This window comes from Mustela lutreola, chromosome 4 (genome assembly GCF_030435805.1).
Source record: "Mustela lutreola isolate mMusLut2 chromosome 4, mMusLut2.pri, whole genome shotgun sequence".
Lineage (NCBI taxonomy): Eukaryota > Metazoa > Chordata > Mammalia > Carnivora > Mustelidae > Mustela > Mustela lutreola.
This window is the reverse complement of record NC_081293.1, coordinates 126,061,380-126,078,609: the sequence shown is the minus strand read 5'-3', so window position 1 is coordinate 126,078,609 and position 17,230 is coordinate 126,061,380. Positions and strand designations below refer to the sequence as shown.

The 17,230-nt window shown below is 36.4% G+C and overlaps 1 protein-coding gene across 5 annotated transcripts in view; it reads right to left on the bottom strand.

Moving 5' to 3' along the window:
* Positions 1-17,230, bottom strand: part of DMTF1 (cyclin D binding myb like transcription factor 1) — a 44,437-nt gene that overhangs the window by 17,819 nt on the left and 9,388 nt on the right. For 2 of the 5 annotated variants that reach the window (XM_059170992.1, XM_059170996.1), the window contains exons 2-7: positions 16,190-16,312; positions 14,674-14,790; positions 12,811-12,933; positions 8,182-8,276; positions 4,403-4,517; positions 3,069-3,145 (exon numbers count right to left, since the gene is read on the bottom strand). In XM_059170992.1, coding sequence (XP_059026975.1) covers positions 3,069-3,145; positions 4,403-4,517; positions 8,182-8,276; positions 12,811-12,933; positions 14,674-14,782 — 519 coding nt within the window. In that variant the 5' untranslated portion in view covers positions 14,783-14,790; positions 16,190-16,312. Of the gene's footprint in view, positions 1-3,068; positions 3,146-4,402; positions 4,518-8,077; positions 8,100-8,181; positions 8,277-12,810; positions 12,934-14,673; positions 14,791-16,189; positions 16,330-17,230 lie in introns of those variants that run through there. The other 3 variants (XM_059170993.1, XM_059170994.1, XM_059170997.1) reach the window with 3 other exon arrangements.

Sequence of the window (17,230 nt, the reverse complement as noted above, 5' to 3'; positions counted from 1 at the left end):
AAGACCCCAAAGGACCATTAACTGCCCATGGATAACTTACAGTATCTATACTGGCATTATGAAATACAGCTAAATAAAAAAAAATTAACAGGTATGGATCACAAAAGCAAAATAATAAACAATAGAAGCCAATTATAGAACACCCAGAGGATCAAACTATTTACATAAATTTCAAAAAGAGGTAAAATTACACGGATGTGCATTTTATACATTCCTTGAAATGCATAAAACTTCACAGGAAAAAGTTTCTACATTTTATTTTTCTTTTATTTATTTATTTTGGGGGGGGTAAAGATTTTAATTTATTTATTTTGACAGAGAGACAGAGATCACAAGTAGGCAGAAAGGCAGGCAGAGAGAGAGGAGGAAGCAGGCTCCCCGCTGAGCAGAGAGCCCTATGCCGGGCTCCATCCCAGGACACACGGGGATCATGACCTGAGCAGAAGGCAGAGGCTTTAACTCACTGAGCCACCCAGCCGCCCCCTATTAATCTTTTTTTTTAGTCAGCTCTACACCCAATGTGGGGTTTAAACTCATGACTGCAAGATCAAGAGTCACACTCTACTGAATGAGCCAGCTAGATGCCCCAAGTTTCTAAAATTTTAGAATTTAAAATCCTCTTATTCCAGTTCTGCAAATAATTAAATCTAACATTTAAAATCTAAATATATGAAAGGCACTGTGTTGCAGGATGACCATATACTGAGATGAAAATGCTTCTGGTCTTTTTTTCCACTTGTATCATACTTTCATTTATCTGATGTCTAATTAATTGGTTTAAAAATGGCTCTACATGGGGCGCCTGGGTGGCTCAGTTGTTAGGCGGCTGCCTTCAGCTCAGGTCATGATCCCAGGATCCTGGGATAGAGCCCCACATCGGGCTCACTGCTCCACGGGAAGCCTGCTTCTCCCTCTCCCACTCCCCCTGCTTGTGTTCCCTCTCTCGCTGTGTCTCTCTGTCAAATAAACAAATAAAAATCTTAAAAAAAAAATATATATATATATATATATTTATATATATATATATATATAAATATATATATATATATATATGGCTCCAGTGTTCTTAAACAGCAGCACATAATAAAAACCATGATCAACTATCAAACCAGGTATCTTTTTCCAAGATCAGTATGCCTTTTTGGACGTTTCCTATCTCTGCCAATCCATTCCTCCTTCTCCCAGGCATCCAAAATAAAACACCCTGAAGTTACTCCAAATCCTCCTTTTCCCTCTTCTCTGACATCCAGTCACCAGGTGTCCTTACCGACCATCTGCTTATCTGCCAATTCTTCCACCACTCTAGTTTTACAAAGTCCTTATCTCATCCAGTCAAGCAATCTCAAATCAGTCTAAAAGATTTAGATCTCAAAGATCTCGCATCAGTCACATTCCCGCTCTTTACTCAGAATTGAAGGGGTCCTTGAAAACCATCAACTCCAATCCCCTAGACAAGAAACCAGCTTAATTCCGAAAGTTCAGAGTTCTTATCATTTGTTACTCCCTAATATAAACCTGCAGCATTTTTCAAGCTTTAACTAAAAAGTTTATGTGGCCAGTGGACATACACTTTCAGTGGTCACTGCATTTGTGTTTCTCCTAAAAATATTAGTTTGGTGGGAAGGATCTTTATTCATTAACAAAGAACTGAAGTTTTTTAATTTACTCCTTAGAGTTTACAGAGCTTAGCTCAGGAACAATGCAGATTAAAATCAGGTTTAGGAATATGGACATTCTAGACACCAATATATTTATAGCAGTGAAAAATTTTATCAACCACCTAAGTATCAAACAATAGAATGGTTAAATAATGCTGTACACGTCCCATTCCCAAACAATGTTGATGGTCTGTATTTCAAACATGCGCTAACTCCAATAAGGGAATGGTCAGCAAATTACTAGAAAAAGTCCCTTGAAAAGAGCACAGATCTACTCCACCAATCCCTCACTCAACTAAGTTACTAGTTTTTCTCATTTTCTGTAAGACAGTTCTACTTCTTTGGACTGGACTTCAAAGCCAAGTTTCCAGATAATTACTTGTTTCAAGTTAAAGGGACTAATTTAATGTGCTCTGAGTTTCATTTGACTCCTTGGTGGTCAGCATTTGCTCATGCTCCCTCCAGCCCCATTCTAGCCCAAGTTCTCTTCCTTTGAAGACTCCACTCAAAAAAAAAAAAAAAAAAAATAGGGGCGCCTGGGTGGCTCAGTGGGTTAAAGCCTCTGCCTTCAGCTCAGGTCATGGTCTTGGGGTCCTGGGATTGGGCCCCCCATTGGACTCTCTGCTCAGCGCCTGCTTCCCCCAGCCCCGCCCCTGCCTGCCTCTCTGCCTACTTGTGATTTCTGTCAAAATAAATAAATAAAATCTTAAAAAAAAAAAAAAAGACTCCACTTAAATCCTTGCTCTTCCAAATATTTTCCATAACTGTCCTAACCCTAAGAATATACTCTTCCTTCTCCAATCTCATGCAGAATTCACAACATGTATCACATGGTACAAAGCCTTACTCTTCACCTGCTTTTAACACTCCCAAATGAATTGCTGGCTTTTAAAAGCCAACACTGTGTATTATAGCAATTCATATCTCCAGTACCTCAAAAATACTATGTTCAAGAGACATTTAATGAAAAGGATGACTTAGCTAACCACATATAAGCCTCAATGGAAAAATGAACTAAAATTATTCATTTTTTTAAAAAGGGGTAGACTCATGTTGTAAATACACTCAAAGAAGACCTGAATCTTAGACTTTAGACAATATAAGCATAAACTAATTTACAGGCTGCTTGAAAAGACAGGGCTTTAAGATTCTGAGAAGCTATTAGGATCTGCCTAAATTTCAGGTGTTGACTAACACAGTAAAGTTGTGTTAAACTAAAAATTTGAAATTCGTTTAAAAATAGGCTATAATTATACACCTTAAAATTATGAAGCTATGACACATTAACCAATCATCCATTAGAAAAACTACTGAAAAGCTCCTTATAAAGTATATACAATGATGCTTTGATGATTTTTGCAATTGGCAATGAAAGAATTTGTGAAACAAACAAAAAATGCCATAAAATACCTTTAGATAGCGTTCAATATTGTTCATCAAAATATCAATTTCTTCCTTAGACCACATCCCCTGTTTCCATTTATGTCCTTTAAGGGAAAAGAAACAATGTTATAGAAAATGTTATCCCTCAAGAGGAATAAAATACTGCAAATCTGCTTTGTGATTAAATAAATTATCTATGGGAACAAAATATAGCTACATTTTTATTCATCTGAAATCTGAAAGATCCCCAATAGTTGCTTTTGTAATCTCTTTTGAGTAGACTCCAAGCCCAAGGTGGGGCTTGCTTGAACTCCTGACCCTGAGATCATGGGTCACATGCTCTACTAACTAAGCCTGCTATGTGCCCCATTACCTCTGGTTTGTAAGAAAGAATACATTCGCTCCTAGGGCACCTGGGTGGCTCAGGCAGTTAAGTTGTCCAGCTCTTGTTTTTGGCTCAGGTCATAATCTCAAGGTCGTGAGATGGAGCCCTCTGTCAGGGTCTGTGCTCAGTGTGGAATCCGCTTGAGATTCTGAGATTCAGTCTCCCTCTCCCTCTGCCCCCCCTTTTCCTATACTCTCCTTCTCTCTAAAATAAATAAATAAATCTAAAACAAAAAACACCAAAAAAACCCAAAAACCAAATGAACAACACTTAATTCTACTAAATAAAGAAAATAATAAGTAAAAGTGTAAGAATTTATTACTTCCTCTCAGTTATGTATGTCTTATTCTTGGAGCAATACAGGCAAGCTAAAAGATATGAAAATTACAAAAAGCCAAATCATGCTCAAAACTGTCTAAAAAATTCGCCAATGAAAAAAATAAACTTTATGGGCAAAAGAGCATGCACAAATGATTCTAGAACAAGGTAAACATACTATGTTGGATATGAAGCAAATAATATATTTATAATGAGTATTTACTATGCAGTGGATGAATGCAATTCCTTTCCTTAACTTCAGAGTGGTGTAAACATAATCCCCACTTTCTTGTAGCAGCTCCCCACCAATCCTCATGAACTCCAGAGCACGATAAACAATTTAAACCTCTAAGCCGCTTATCAGACCAAGAGTTTTGAAGACTTGACTTCCCACTCCCATGTGAAGTAACTACTTTCTTTTAAATGCCACCCCTGTGCATTTGTTTATGATTTACTGCATCTCAGAGAATTATGACCATTGAAAAACAAATGTTGGGTTTCATGGTCTCATTCAGAGCCAAAGTTAATCAATCACAAAAACTCAATTACTCTAACTACTCAATCACAATTACGAAGTCCTCAAAATCCTGATGACTCCGAGTTCTTCTTACCTCCTCTTTTTTTTCCAATGGACACTGAAATTCACATTACTTCTTACCTTTGTTAGTCAGAGAATCCTTATCTTCTTTAGTTGTAAACCATGCTTGGCTAACTGCTGAAACTTCCTCATTACCCAAGGGAGATATATCATCTAGTTGTTCATTCTGTAGAATCTTGAAGGAGTAAAGGGGGGGGGGGAAGTATAGCTTTATTTAATACAACTTGATTCATCTTTATCTGCAATACTAAACATTATAAAAACTCTAATCTATGGAAAAACAATTTTTTTTCCTGTTTTTATTATGACAGTATGAAAACAAACTTGCCAGCATTAACAAAATATGACCTTCATTTAAGTAAGTTAACTCCGTACTAGTGGCATGACTTCTATAGAATAGTAGCTAAAATTCCAGTAAGTACTTAAAGAAATACAAGATATCTAAAGCCATCTGTTTATTTATATATGTAAAATAAGCTCATACATATAACAAAATAGAAAGGTTTCATTTGACTGTCATGATTGTTCAGGTCCCTAAGGTAGTTTGCTGCCAGAATATAGTCTTCTGTAATGTTAATCTCTTGCTAAATTTAAAGGATTAATAGGCCAAATCAGAAGACATAGCAAAATCACGGTCTCTTTATGGACAGGTTTGTTTTAGCCAGCCTCTAGAACTGATTCCTAACCTCATCAATGTACCTTCTTCTCAAAGAACTGTATGTTATCGCTTCTTCTTCTTATTGCAGTTAAAGCAGTCTTTACTGAGAAACGTGTAGTTAAAAACTAATAGCTTTATTGAGATATAATTCACACACCATAAAGTTCACCCTTTAAAGTATATAATTCAGTGGCTTTTAATATATTTATACGATTATCACACCAGGTACATTTTCAATTACAGACATATGTGATCTAGCAAATTCTGCAGGAACAAAACCGCTTAAGAGAGCTGGCCTTGGGCTAAAGACAGCTATCGTATGAGTAAGGAAGATGTGGCAACAGGGCTACCATTCGAGGGACAAGCCCACCTATCATATGTAGGCCAGGAAGACAGTCACATGCCCAGTGACCACTCAGCTCAGTTCAGTCTCCAGACTGGTCAACTAAGCTATGTCACTGGCCAGAGGTAAGTCCTAACAGACATTGGACTACTTCTTGAGTAGGCAGAAACTGAATTTCTAATTTCAAGAGGCACTGAAATCATCCTGCTTGGGAAGATGGTAGCTGTCAGTCAACAGCTGAAGTACAACGAGGAGGAAAGACACCTCTCTACTGTTATCTCGTTGTTTTTTTAATCTGGAAATAATGAATGTGTTGTATTTAAAATCAGCATGAGTAAGTATGAAAAGTTTTGTCACTCTATGCTTATCTGTCATACATTTTAGGTTTTTTTGTTTTAAAGATCAAGAGGCTACCTCTATAAAGGTGAGAACAGAGACAGACTAGACAGATAATGTCTAAGGTCTCTTGTATTCTGAACATCCCAACTGTCTATGATTTGACACAGAGGTTATTCATCAAGATTGCTGTGAGAAGACCTTCATATAAACAATACCCACTATTAGGAAATGTAATGTAGAAAATACTCTCTTGAGATAATCTTCTTATATATTAATCAGCTTGTTAAAAAAATAAAACCACCATTTCCCAAAGTGAATCTAAATATACAGCCCACTCTTTGAACCTAGGAATATCCCTGTCATGCTGATTAACTGTTCTCTTTGGACAAAGCCTAATGCTTTTTGTCTCAAATTATTCTGATGAAGAAATACAATTACCACATACAAAGACTAAACACGTAAATAGTAAACATGTAAACAGCCATCAAATGAAGCCAATAATTATTAAATTTTAGCAATGAAACTTAACACCATCCGATAGCAAATGAATGGAGTATTGTAGATGACTTAGGCTCCTCAAAGAATGTCTAACTATACTTGGTATATACATATTATTAAGTTTTACAGTATTTTACTCCCATTTTTCACTACTTTATAAACTCATTTTTAAAAAATTACTCAGATATGTTTAGTATGCTGCTGTTTTTGACATGCAGCCTTTCTGAGTTGGTGTAGTTGTAGGATTTTATGTCTGTAACATACACAGACTTGGAAATCTAAATAATTCCCCCATGAAATACCTCTTGTAGCCACAAAGCACTGTAAATATTGGGAAATTTTTGAGTTTCTAATTATCAATGCTGAAATGGACAGTACATTAACTACAACGGTATGTGAAACAGTTACACCTGCTTTGGCACAGGACACCACAAAAAGCAGGCTCGTTCTGAACTCTGAACTATGCATTCACTCACAAACCTAATGGTATTTTTATGAAACAAGTATTAGAAATTATTAAACGTTTTCCATACACTAAAATGGTAATAATAAACCAAGAGGCTAATAACAAATTATAGCTCATTAACTTTTAAGAAATAACCCAAACAAAACAACCCTATAATTTGTCTCACACTGCCATTGCCCAATCTTTTAACAAGCAGGTTGTAAACCAAATCACACATGTATATATACACAGCTATTTTTACTGTGTTGAAAATGAAACAAAGTGAGACTATACAGTCTTTGAATTGGAAATGAACTTGACAAGCCCAGTTTTGAAGAACGTGCTCTATAGCTTCAGAGGACTTAGAAAAAATTCTTGTCCAAATCACCCACTCAAATCCAAGAGGAGATTATGAGGATCTGTAGGCAGGCTCAAAACTGTTTGATGTACATGAAAGACTCACTCCTCTAGAAATCTTGTCATTCTAGACCCACTGTGAAGCTCCCTGTCAAGAAGGTTCACAGTGCACCCACTGGAGATTTCCTCACTCTTTGATGTTATGTATCAACTCGTAACTTTTACACTTAACTGAAGGGTCATTGGAAAAATAATGACCTAATAATGTCTCTATTATCTACTTCAAAAATATGTTATTAAATAAAGAAATGAAGCAAAAGGACAAGATACTAAAAAGAAAGGCACAATCAGCCAGACGTTAACTTTATTTTTTTTTAATTTTTTTAATTTTTAAGATTTTATTTATTTATCTGACAGAGATCACAAGAGAGATGAGGCAGGCAGAGAGATAGGAGGAAACAGGCTCCCTGCTGAGCAGAGAGCCCGATGCGGGGCTCGATCCCAGGACCCCGGGATCATGACCCAAGCCGAAGGCAGAGGCTTAACCCACTGAGCCACCCAGGCGCCCCCAGACGTTAACTTTAAAGTAAAACAGATTTAAGCTCCAGGCTATCTAAGAGAGCAAAGAATTCTGATTACACTTCCCAGAAATAAGTCATATATAAGATACAAAGAAGTTCAGTAGGACCTGCTTGTTATCCAACCACCTAACTCAGGGTAAAATGTATCTTAGTCCTAGAAGGACCAAAAGGGACTACAACTGTTAAAATTAAAATCCATGTGAAATGAATAGCTTCCATTCATACTAAAACGCAACACATATGTAGCCCTTCTAAATCAGTCACCAGAGATACTGCTGGGTAACACTTAAAAAGCTTTATACCAATATCTTATATAACTGGTAAGATAAGATTTAAGGTTATTTAATAGCTCAAATGAGATCATCTTATGTAGATAAAGAATGCGCGTGCACCATCTGTCTCAACAGATGTGAACCACTCTACAGGTAATGAATTTTCAAACTCTATCTTTGCCTACTATTCTGAGAGTCGTATAAGTGGGGACTGGAAACCTAAATGAAATAATAATTCTTACCTCAATTCTGTCCTTTGTCAGACAAATTATGTTCTCATCATTTTACCACCTAAGGTATGTGTTAAGGATAATCCTCTTGCGGTCAGTAAAAAGACTCACTATACCTGGATCTGGGTCACAGTTCCCTCAGTAATCTCATCATCTGCCACCTCTGTGGTTGCAGTCATGGTCACCTCAAAGCTCTGATCATTTTCTGAAACTTCAAGAAAAACAACAATTCAACTCCAGAATAGTAGCAGATTCTAATTAAAAAAAAAAAAAAAGGAAAGAAATTCATGGGAAAAAATATGTGATCATCTAATTTCCCAATATATTCCTTGCCATATATGCTTAACAAAAATTTATTGTGTACCTGATATACATACTAGGCATTGCTTTGGGTAACAGGAAGACAGCAGTAAGCAAATGAAACAAAGTCCTACCTTCGTGGTGCTTATATTCTAGTAGGGGAAAGACACAAAATGAGCCTATTATGTCAAATGTTGATGAATAATGAGCAAAAATAAAGCAGAAAAGGGAATGTATTGGGGAAGGGGACTGAAATTTTAGTCTGAAAAGACTAAATTTTAGGAACTGAAAAGGAACAAAGATTTGAATCCAAATGACAAAGGGAACTAGTCATACAGCTATCTCGAGAAAGAACACTTCATGCGGAAGGAAAGCCAAGAGCAAAGACTCTGAGATAGGGGCAGACCTGGACTGTTCAAAGGAATGATAAGGAGGGCAGTGTGACCAGAGAAGGCTAAACAAGAACATTAAGATACTGTGTGGGGGCTTGAAGGCCAATGTAAAGACTCTGGCTTTAACACTAAGAGAGGAAACTACTAGAAGACACAGTGACAATCTGATTTTTATTTTAATGGGATCACTCTGGCTCCTAAGGAGACAACAGTCTGAGGGCAGGAAGGGCTACAGTGAGATCACTTAAGAAGCTAATTCAATAATCCAGGTAAGAGAAGTTGGTGACTGGACCAGGGCAGAACTCAAGTGAGGGGTGATGAGTAGTTCAAATTGTGGATATATTTTGATTTGGGAACCAACAGGATTTGTGGATAAACTAAACATGAAAGAAACCATAACGTCCAGGATGTTATGAAAGTTTTAAAAATCTGACCTAGTGGAAGAATGTACCTGACATTAATGAACTTTTATTTGCAGAAGAAGCAAACGTTAGAATTTAAGAAGTTTCAGGAGCTTGGTTTTAAACACACTAGTTTGAGGCTGAACATCTAGAATTAAAATAAATTCTGGACTGGAATAAATCTGGCATCATCACCTGAGACAGGATTTGAAATACATTCTAGAAAGTGAGAAGAAACAAAATAGCAGCAGCAGAAGAACTGGGTCCTGGACTGCTCCAATTTACAGCCCGGGGATGTGAACAGGTCAGCGTAAGAGACTCAGAAGGCACAGAGAGTGAGGTAGAAGAAACTACAGGAATGTGTTCCCTGAAAACCAAAGGACAAAATGTTCCAGAAAAGACGGAGTGATAAATATTATTAAAAACTATGGATAGCTCAAGTAAAGAAGACTGAAACAAACAAAAAAATCACCACTGTACTTAGCAGCAAGCTAGTCTCTGGAGACATGGGAAGAAGTTTTGATGAAATGATTAAGAGGTGAAACCCTGATTGGAGTGGGTTTAGGAAGAATGGAGGTAAGTATATCAATTCTTTCAAAGTATTCTGCTCTAAAGGAAAGGAGATAAGTTAGATGGGAGTCCAAAGTGGGCTAATGAGATTTTTTTGTTTTATTTTTTAAGGATTTTATTTATTTGTCAGAGAGACAGAGTGCGTATGCTAGCAGGGGGAGTGGCAGCCAGAGGGAGAAGCAGGCGCCCTACTGAGCAAGGAGCTCCATGCAGGATTTAATCCCAGGAACCTGAGATTGTGACCTGAGCCAATGCAGACACTTAAACTGACTGAGCCACCCAGGCATCCCAGGGACTTTTTAAAGAAGAAATTATAGTAGGTTTGCAGTGCTGGTGGGAATGATCCAGTGGAGAATGAAAAACTGTTGATTTAAAGGAGGGAGAAGAAATGCAGCAACAATGTCCCTGAGTAGGTCAAAGGGATGAGATCTAGTTAAGCGAAGGACGGGCTTTAGCTAGAAGACAGACAGAATGTACAGACATAGCTAAATGTGGTTGTGTATTTTGTAGTAGTGGAAATCTGCAGAAACTTATTTGGACTACTTCAATATTCTCAGGAAGTAGAAGCAAGGTTATCTGCTGAGATTAACGAAGGTGGAGAAAACACTGGAGGTTTCAGGAATGTATGAAAACAGTAATTTCTAAGCAGGAGAAGAAACATCATTGGTAAGTGTGGTGTGATTCACAGGCAACAGTATGAGCCCACTTCAAGTTAATAATCATGACTTTAAAGTAAGATCACTTAGCTTGTTTGTGCTGTTTTCCAATTGGCTATACCAGTGTAGACATAAATAGCCACAGATTTAACCAGGGTTGTGGTTTCACTAAAGGGCAATGAAGTGAGAGAAGGAAAAAAGAATCTGCAGGTAAATGCAAGATTAACCATGTAACAAGTTGGGTATGGAGGAAACAAAAGGTACAAGTGAAAAAGAACAATGCAAAAGTGCTAAGATCAGTGGGTCCTAGTGGGCAAAGGACTGCAAGCATTCAAGAGTATTAGAGGAAGAAATCTGGAAAGATAGGAAGCAGTGCTGGAAGTCGATCACAAATGGACTTCAAACAAAGTAACAGCAAAGGAGGTAATGGGAGAAATAAACAAGGTAGTGTGGAGAACAAAAGGTAGAAGAGGCTAAGATATTGCAACAATCATTTAAATAATCACCAAGAGTTCTGTGAATAGGGAATGGAGTACATGGGGGTGGTACATAATTGCAGTAAGAAGTAGTAAGTGATATAGGATAATTAACATGAGACTTAAGAGGATTTTAAAGGAGCAGACAGATAAACTTTTATCAGCTTTATAAAGCATATAATGAAAACTTAACTATTAAAATAAAATTTGAAGTTAAGTCTTTAAGAGCTAATGATATTTACTTCCCTGAACTCCAACAACAATGACTTGCCCATTCAGTCAGTCCCACATGATGGTGATGGACACAGAACTTCATGTTTTTATGTGACTTTTTTTTTTTAATGGAGAAGTTTTCCCAAGTTGATGTTATCAACATGTTTTTTATCAAATTAGAGAACAATACTTAAAGCCCATGTTTCATACATAAATTTAGTCTTATTACGAATATTAGGTTCTAGAATGTCCTCCAAACATGATGGTGCTAAGACCCCACATGAAGCAGTCAGGAGCTTTTAGGTCAGCACAGCTAGATTATTCCACCCAGTTAAGTAAGTGAGTGTGTGAAGGATTCAGTCTAACACTATAAAACAGAACAAAATATCAACTGTAATTTGAACATAAAATCATGACCAAAGTATTCAACTTTAACCAAATGGGTTAACCAGTCATAATTCCCTCAAAAATTCTGGCTTAGTAAAATAAATATTTTTGTTTTACTTTATGCTCTGGGGATGTAATGTACAACATGGTGACTAAAATATATTTTTTATATATATTATATATATATAAATATTTATATATTATATATAAATATATAAAACATATATTTGGAAACTGCTAAGAGAGCAGATCTTGAAAGTTCTCATCACAGGAAAAAACCCTGTAGTTATGTGTGGTGACAGATTTTAACTAGAATTATTATGTTCATTTCACAACATATACATATACCAAATTATTGTGTTGTGCACCTGAGGCTAATATAATGTTATAGATTAATTATATCTGAGTTTTTAAAAATTCTAGCTTAGAAAATGTCCATATAGGATTGTATGTGTACAGATAGGCCAGTCAAGTTTTAAGACTGGATCACAACCTAATGATGGTCAAATCAGGAGTTTAAAAATCATATGAATCATCACTAGAAGGAAAGATCATTTAATCAGAAATACATTATGTTTGTGTATGTCACTGGAAGCAATATTAGTATTAGTAATGCTAACATTAACAATATCTTGGAACAAAGTCTCACAGTAAACTAATATAGCAAATGGTTTCTTTTCTATTTAACTGAGTAAGAATAAACTGTACATAAAAAGTGCACATAGACTTTGTGAAGGCAAGGTTTGCCATGGTGAAAACCTAATCTTCGTTTTTTCCAACAGAATGAAGATGTGATTTTGCTTGATACCTAGAGCAAAGTTAAATTTCTCAAGAACCAGAATGGCTGGGTATGACCTTAGACAAGTTCTCATATCTCTCTGTGCCTTAGTTTTCTCATTATAAAACAGGGGTCATAATACCTACTCTACGGCATGTTTTCTCAATGAGGGCAAGGGCATACGTGCTTCTGGGCAAGGTGTGGGTGAAAAAAGCATTCTCTTTATTAATAAAACAATAATACATAACACAGTACTTAAAAAAAAAAAACAGTGTATCTGTGGTATTACAATTTCATGGTGGAGAGCAGGAGCAGGAGAAAACATCTACAAAAGTTTGGGGTGGGGAGGATGACAACAATTAAAAACAAAAAGGCTGAGAAGATTAAAATAGGCAGTATATGTAAAAGCATTTAGAGCCGTGCCCACTCATTACATGTTAGTTAAGAGTTGTTTTGACTAAACAAAGAGAAAAATAATGGGTCTAAGTCTACCCTGAAATGCCAATTAGAGCTCTCCCAAGCTGAAAGTTGATTTCAAAAGGGAACTCTGTTCTTAACACATGGTGACTTACGTGGAAGTGCAACAACTGATATGCAAGGAGTAGAATCGTCAATACTCTGATCATCCTCAGAAGACAGACAAAGCCTTTTATGTGGAGGTTCAGTACTATCTTCTGAGTCTATTTCATCAGCTTCTAATGAAACAAAATAAAACAAAAATCTCAAAATCTTCAAACCAATGAGGAAAACCCAAAGTCTCCAATAAGTAACTGTAAAACCACCTTATCAATCTGCTCAGTTAATCCAATTATGCAGGCTGGACTCCAAATGACACTGCCTTCTCCGTTCCCAGTGCAGAACCTCAGCTCCTACTCTTATGGCAAGAACTATGAGAACCGGGGTGCCACTTTTTAAACATTACGCTTCTGTGCTAACAACCTGTTTTTCCAAATAATTCCCACGTAAAAACAAGGGCTGGTTCTTTAAACCACTCACAAATATTTACTGAATGCCTACTATGTGCTAGGTGCTGGGAACAGAACAATGCCAGATACTCTTCCTGTCCAGAAACTCACAGGGTAGTGGAGGAGATGACTAAAACGACGATTTCAAAATAGTGTTCTAAGAGTTATGCAGGTGGAATGAGGGGAGAGGCAGCTAATTTAAACTACAGGTGAAGGAAGGTTTCCTGGAGAAGGTGTCTTAAACTGGAAAGGACTTGAATGAACAGATGCCAGGTGTAAATGATTATTACTGGCATTAGGAATAATTATTTGCAGTGACAGCAAAGTAGGAAAAGCTTAAGGTCTGTAAGGAAAAAAGCCAGCTGTGAATTGCTGGGACACAGATCTATGAAATGAGGCAGGAAGTGGGGGTTGGAAGGAAAGCGGAGATGATGGGAGTCCATCACTGTACTCTGAGAACCATGGGACACTTAAACAAACAAAACTGCACCACTGAGTATAATGAGCAAGGTCATCAGCAGTCGGGAAGATGAATTCAAGTGGGGAGATGCATTAAAAGGCTACGAGGGCCTCCCAGGTTAGAAATGAGACTCTGAACTAAGAAAGGGTGACTTGAGACAAAGGAAGCGATGGATTCAAGAAACAAAATACTATCAACAAGTCTTCATGATGGAATGAACATAGGAGATGAGAGCAGGGTTTATTCCTACCCACATTTATGATCTGGGATATGAAGTAATGAAGCTGACTGAGAGAACTAGGACTGGGAATTTTGTAAAAGAATTCAGTTTGGAACATGTGAAATTTAAGGTGTCTGTGAGAAACAAAGAATTCAGAAAAAAGAAGTTTAAATCATTTTAATAGGTAGGTGGTAACTAAAATCTATTGAATAAAATAATCAGAAATTAAGTATTGAATGAGAAAAGAAGATAAAACCTAGGTTGAGCAAAGATAAACTTAAAGCAAAATAAAAAATAAATACAAATAAGGAATAGTAGAGAAGTGACAACAAAATCACAAGCCTCAAGGTTATGGAATCTTAGCTTTTTACAGATATTCATCTTAAATCTTATTCAAATAGTCATATAGAATCCTCTAATAGACTACAGCAAAAAACCTGACAGGACTACTTCTATATTTTCTAATGTACTACATACACTGCGGGCACCACATGATATCGAAAAGGAAGTATATTACAGTTAATCAATCATCATCTTTGTAGGCTCATAAGATTGTACTCATTCATAAAGTAGCTACAAGACCGAAAGTTCAAATTTACAGTAAATTCTAAAAATACAAACATATTAAAAATATATATATATAAATTAAGGTTAATTCATGATCCAAAGAGAAAACCCCCTTTTCTACCATCCTGGCCTAATCTGTCTATCTGGGTAACAGGGATCAAAGGTGACCTAAAATCCAGAAATTCAAAAAAATCCACAATTCTACATCAGCAAGTTCTCCTACCATTCTGAGGGCAATGAAGAATGAGGTTCCCGTCTGTGTCCTGAGTCAAAGTCACAGAGTTCACAGTTTCTACTGTTACTGTGTCAGAATCCTCTTCAACTGTGCTCATACTCAAATCTGTGGAACAGATTTCGTATTTAAAACATTATTTACAAATACAAACAGAGAGTAGCCTCCAACTTCCTCCTCCTCCCCACCAAAACACCCCCCAATTTATATTCACTACAGTATTCTTTATGTGAACTGCAATGACAGTTCAGACTTCAAAAACTGTTTTTCAAAAGGTTATCCCCACTATTTAGAGTAAGATGTAATAATCTGCAAGAATCTGACTTCTCTAATTAAAAACTTACAGCACTTATTTTTTCAAATGGACTTGGTTTCACCATGTCCAATGAAAATGACTATTCCAAGCTGTCTTAATCCATAAAATATTATGTCTCATTAGCGAAACTCTCACCACTATTTATTGGCAATTTTGTGATATATTCAATAGGTGTTTAACTTCTGATTCTTTCAGAAGATTCATTAAACCTTGTATCTTAGAAAATCTACAATAAATCTAATAATTAGTGTTTTTCCAAAACACTTCTTACAAGTATTTAAGCTTTATTATTATTTTAAAACTAAGAACACTGTGGAATTATCCCCACCATGTTTTTTTCCATGATATTAAATAAGCACATACATCCATCACTGACCAAATTGCCTTTTTTTTTTTAAAAAAGATTTTATTTTATTTATTTGACAGACAGAGACCACAAGTAGGCAGAGAGAGGGAGGAGAAGCAGGCTCCCTGCTGAGCAGAGAGCCTGATGCAGCCGATGCAGGGCTCAATTCCAGGGATCATGACCCAAGCCGAAAGCAAAGGCTTTAACCCACAGAGCCACCCAGGCACGCCCCAAATTGCTTTTTTTAATGGATATGGAGGTAAGCCATTTTTTGGAATAGAGAACTGATTTTGTTTAAAGTGCCTTGACTGCTATTTTACACATACATTATTTTCCTCTTGTTCAGACAAACTGAATGATCAGTCTCACAATACAAATACTTGATGGCTGACAGGAGAAAGTGTACTGAATTAAAATCAAGGGCCTGTTTGAAGTCTTTGGGGTTCACCTTATAATGCTCAACGAAGTTCTTCCCTCAACACTCAATTTTGGTCTTGTCCACCTACTTTTTACCAACTAAGTAACAGAGGCCATAAGCTTTAATGTATACTAATCTCTCAATATTTGGCTCCTATATACAACATCTTAGTCTGTTCACATTTTTGCCATTTATTCAAGTGTCTTTTCCCTTGGCAGAAAAACTCAAAAGCCATTGACATGCACATGGTAAAGATTCAATGATTCACTCAGGTCTTACTCTACAAATTACTGTTTTAATGGACATCAATCATTTAACAATAATAAAGATGACATTTCCAAAATTAAAGATAAGTAGAACTCATGATCTAGTTAACACCAGAATTTGCAAAACACAGGTGAAGTCCTTGGAACAAAGGCAGGCTTACCTAGAAAATAGATGAATCAGGTATAGCCCTTCCCACAGAATCAAGTCGCCTTCCCTTAGACACCAGCATCACCTTCATGTTATCCAGACTGCTTCTCTCCCATATTCCGACCTCTGCAACACTCTGAAAAAGTAAAAGCGCTACACAATAAGGCTTAAATAAGAACACACAATTGTGTTCTGTCAATACACTCATGACACTCTGGCCTCAAGTCTCCGTGATGTCTCGACTAGAAATGAAATGACAAAAACCAGAATTCTTTTCTAAATAGATTTCATTTTAGAAATCAAATCAGCCTCTGAAAGTATTCCCCAGTGAAAGGCAGAAATGATGAGATCCTGTACTTATTTATAGGCAGTTTCTCAACCCCAGCTGTCCCTCAACAGGCAAATATTCTCAGAAAAAAAAGAGATTCAACTATGCTACTGGCTCTATGAACTACAGACAGAGTATGTGTAACCTAACCCCGGGTGTAGAATACCACAAATATTACCAGGAACTATATTTTTTCTTTATATAACTTACTAATACCACTTTATACATAATACTGTATTTCATCTTAAAGCATTAAAAACTGTGTATCTGTAAACAAACCTGTCTATGGATCTGTGGAAAAAAAGAAACCCTAAACAATTGAGCCAGAAAAGGTCAATTACAAGCAAGCTCTTGAATCCAATGTTGTTCTTATTCCCGAATCCATTAAATTTTCTTAAAAGGTTGATTAGTAATACTTTACTGCAGAAGATGGAGAAATTCAATGTGGGGGAAAAAAAAAAGTCATCCACAAACTTATCAAAAGCAGAGTTCACTCTGTGTGTTTATAAATGTGTATACACTATAGTGTGTAAGCAATTTATATCCTACTTTTTAGAGTTTATTCATATTAAAAAGTATGATGAAACCAAACTAGGTATCTAACTGAAGTTTTCGGAATCACGTAAACTTAAACCTCATAAAAAACATGACATTATTTAATAATTGCCCTATCTCTGGACATCTGCGCTGTTCCTAAGTTTTCATTTCCTTAAAACATACTCAAAC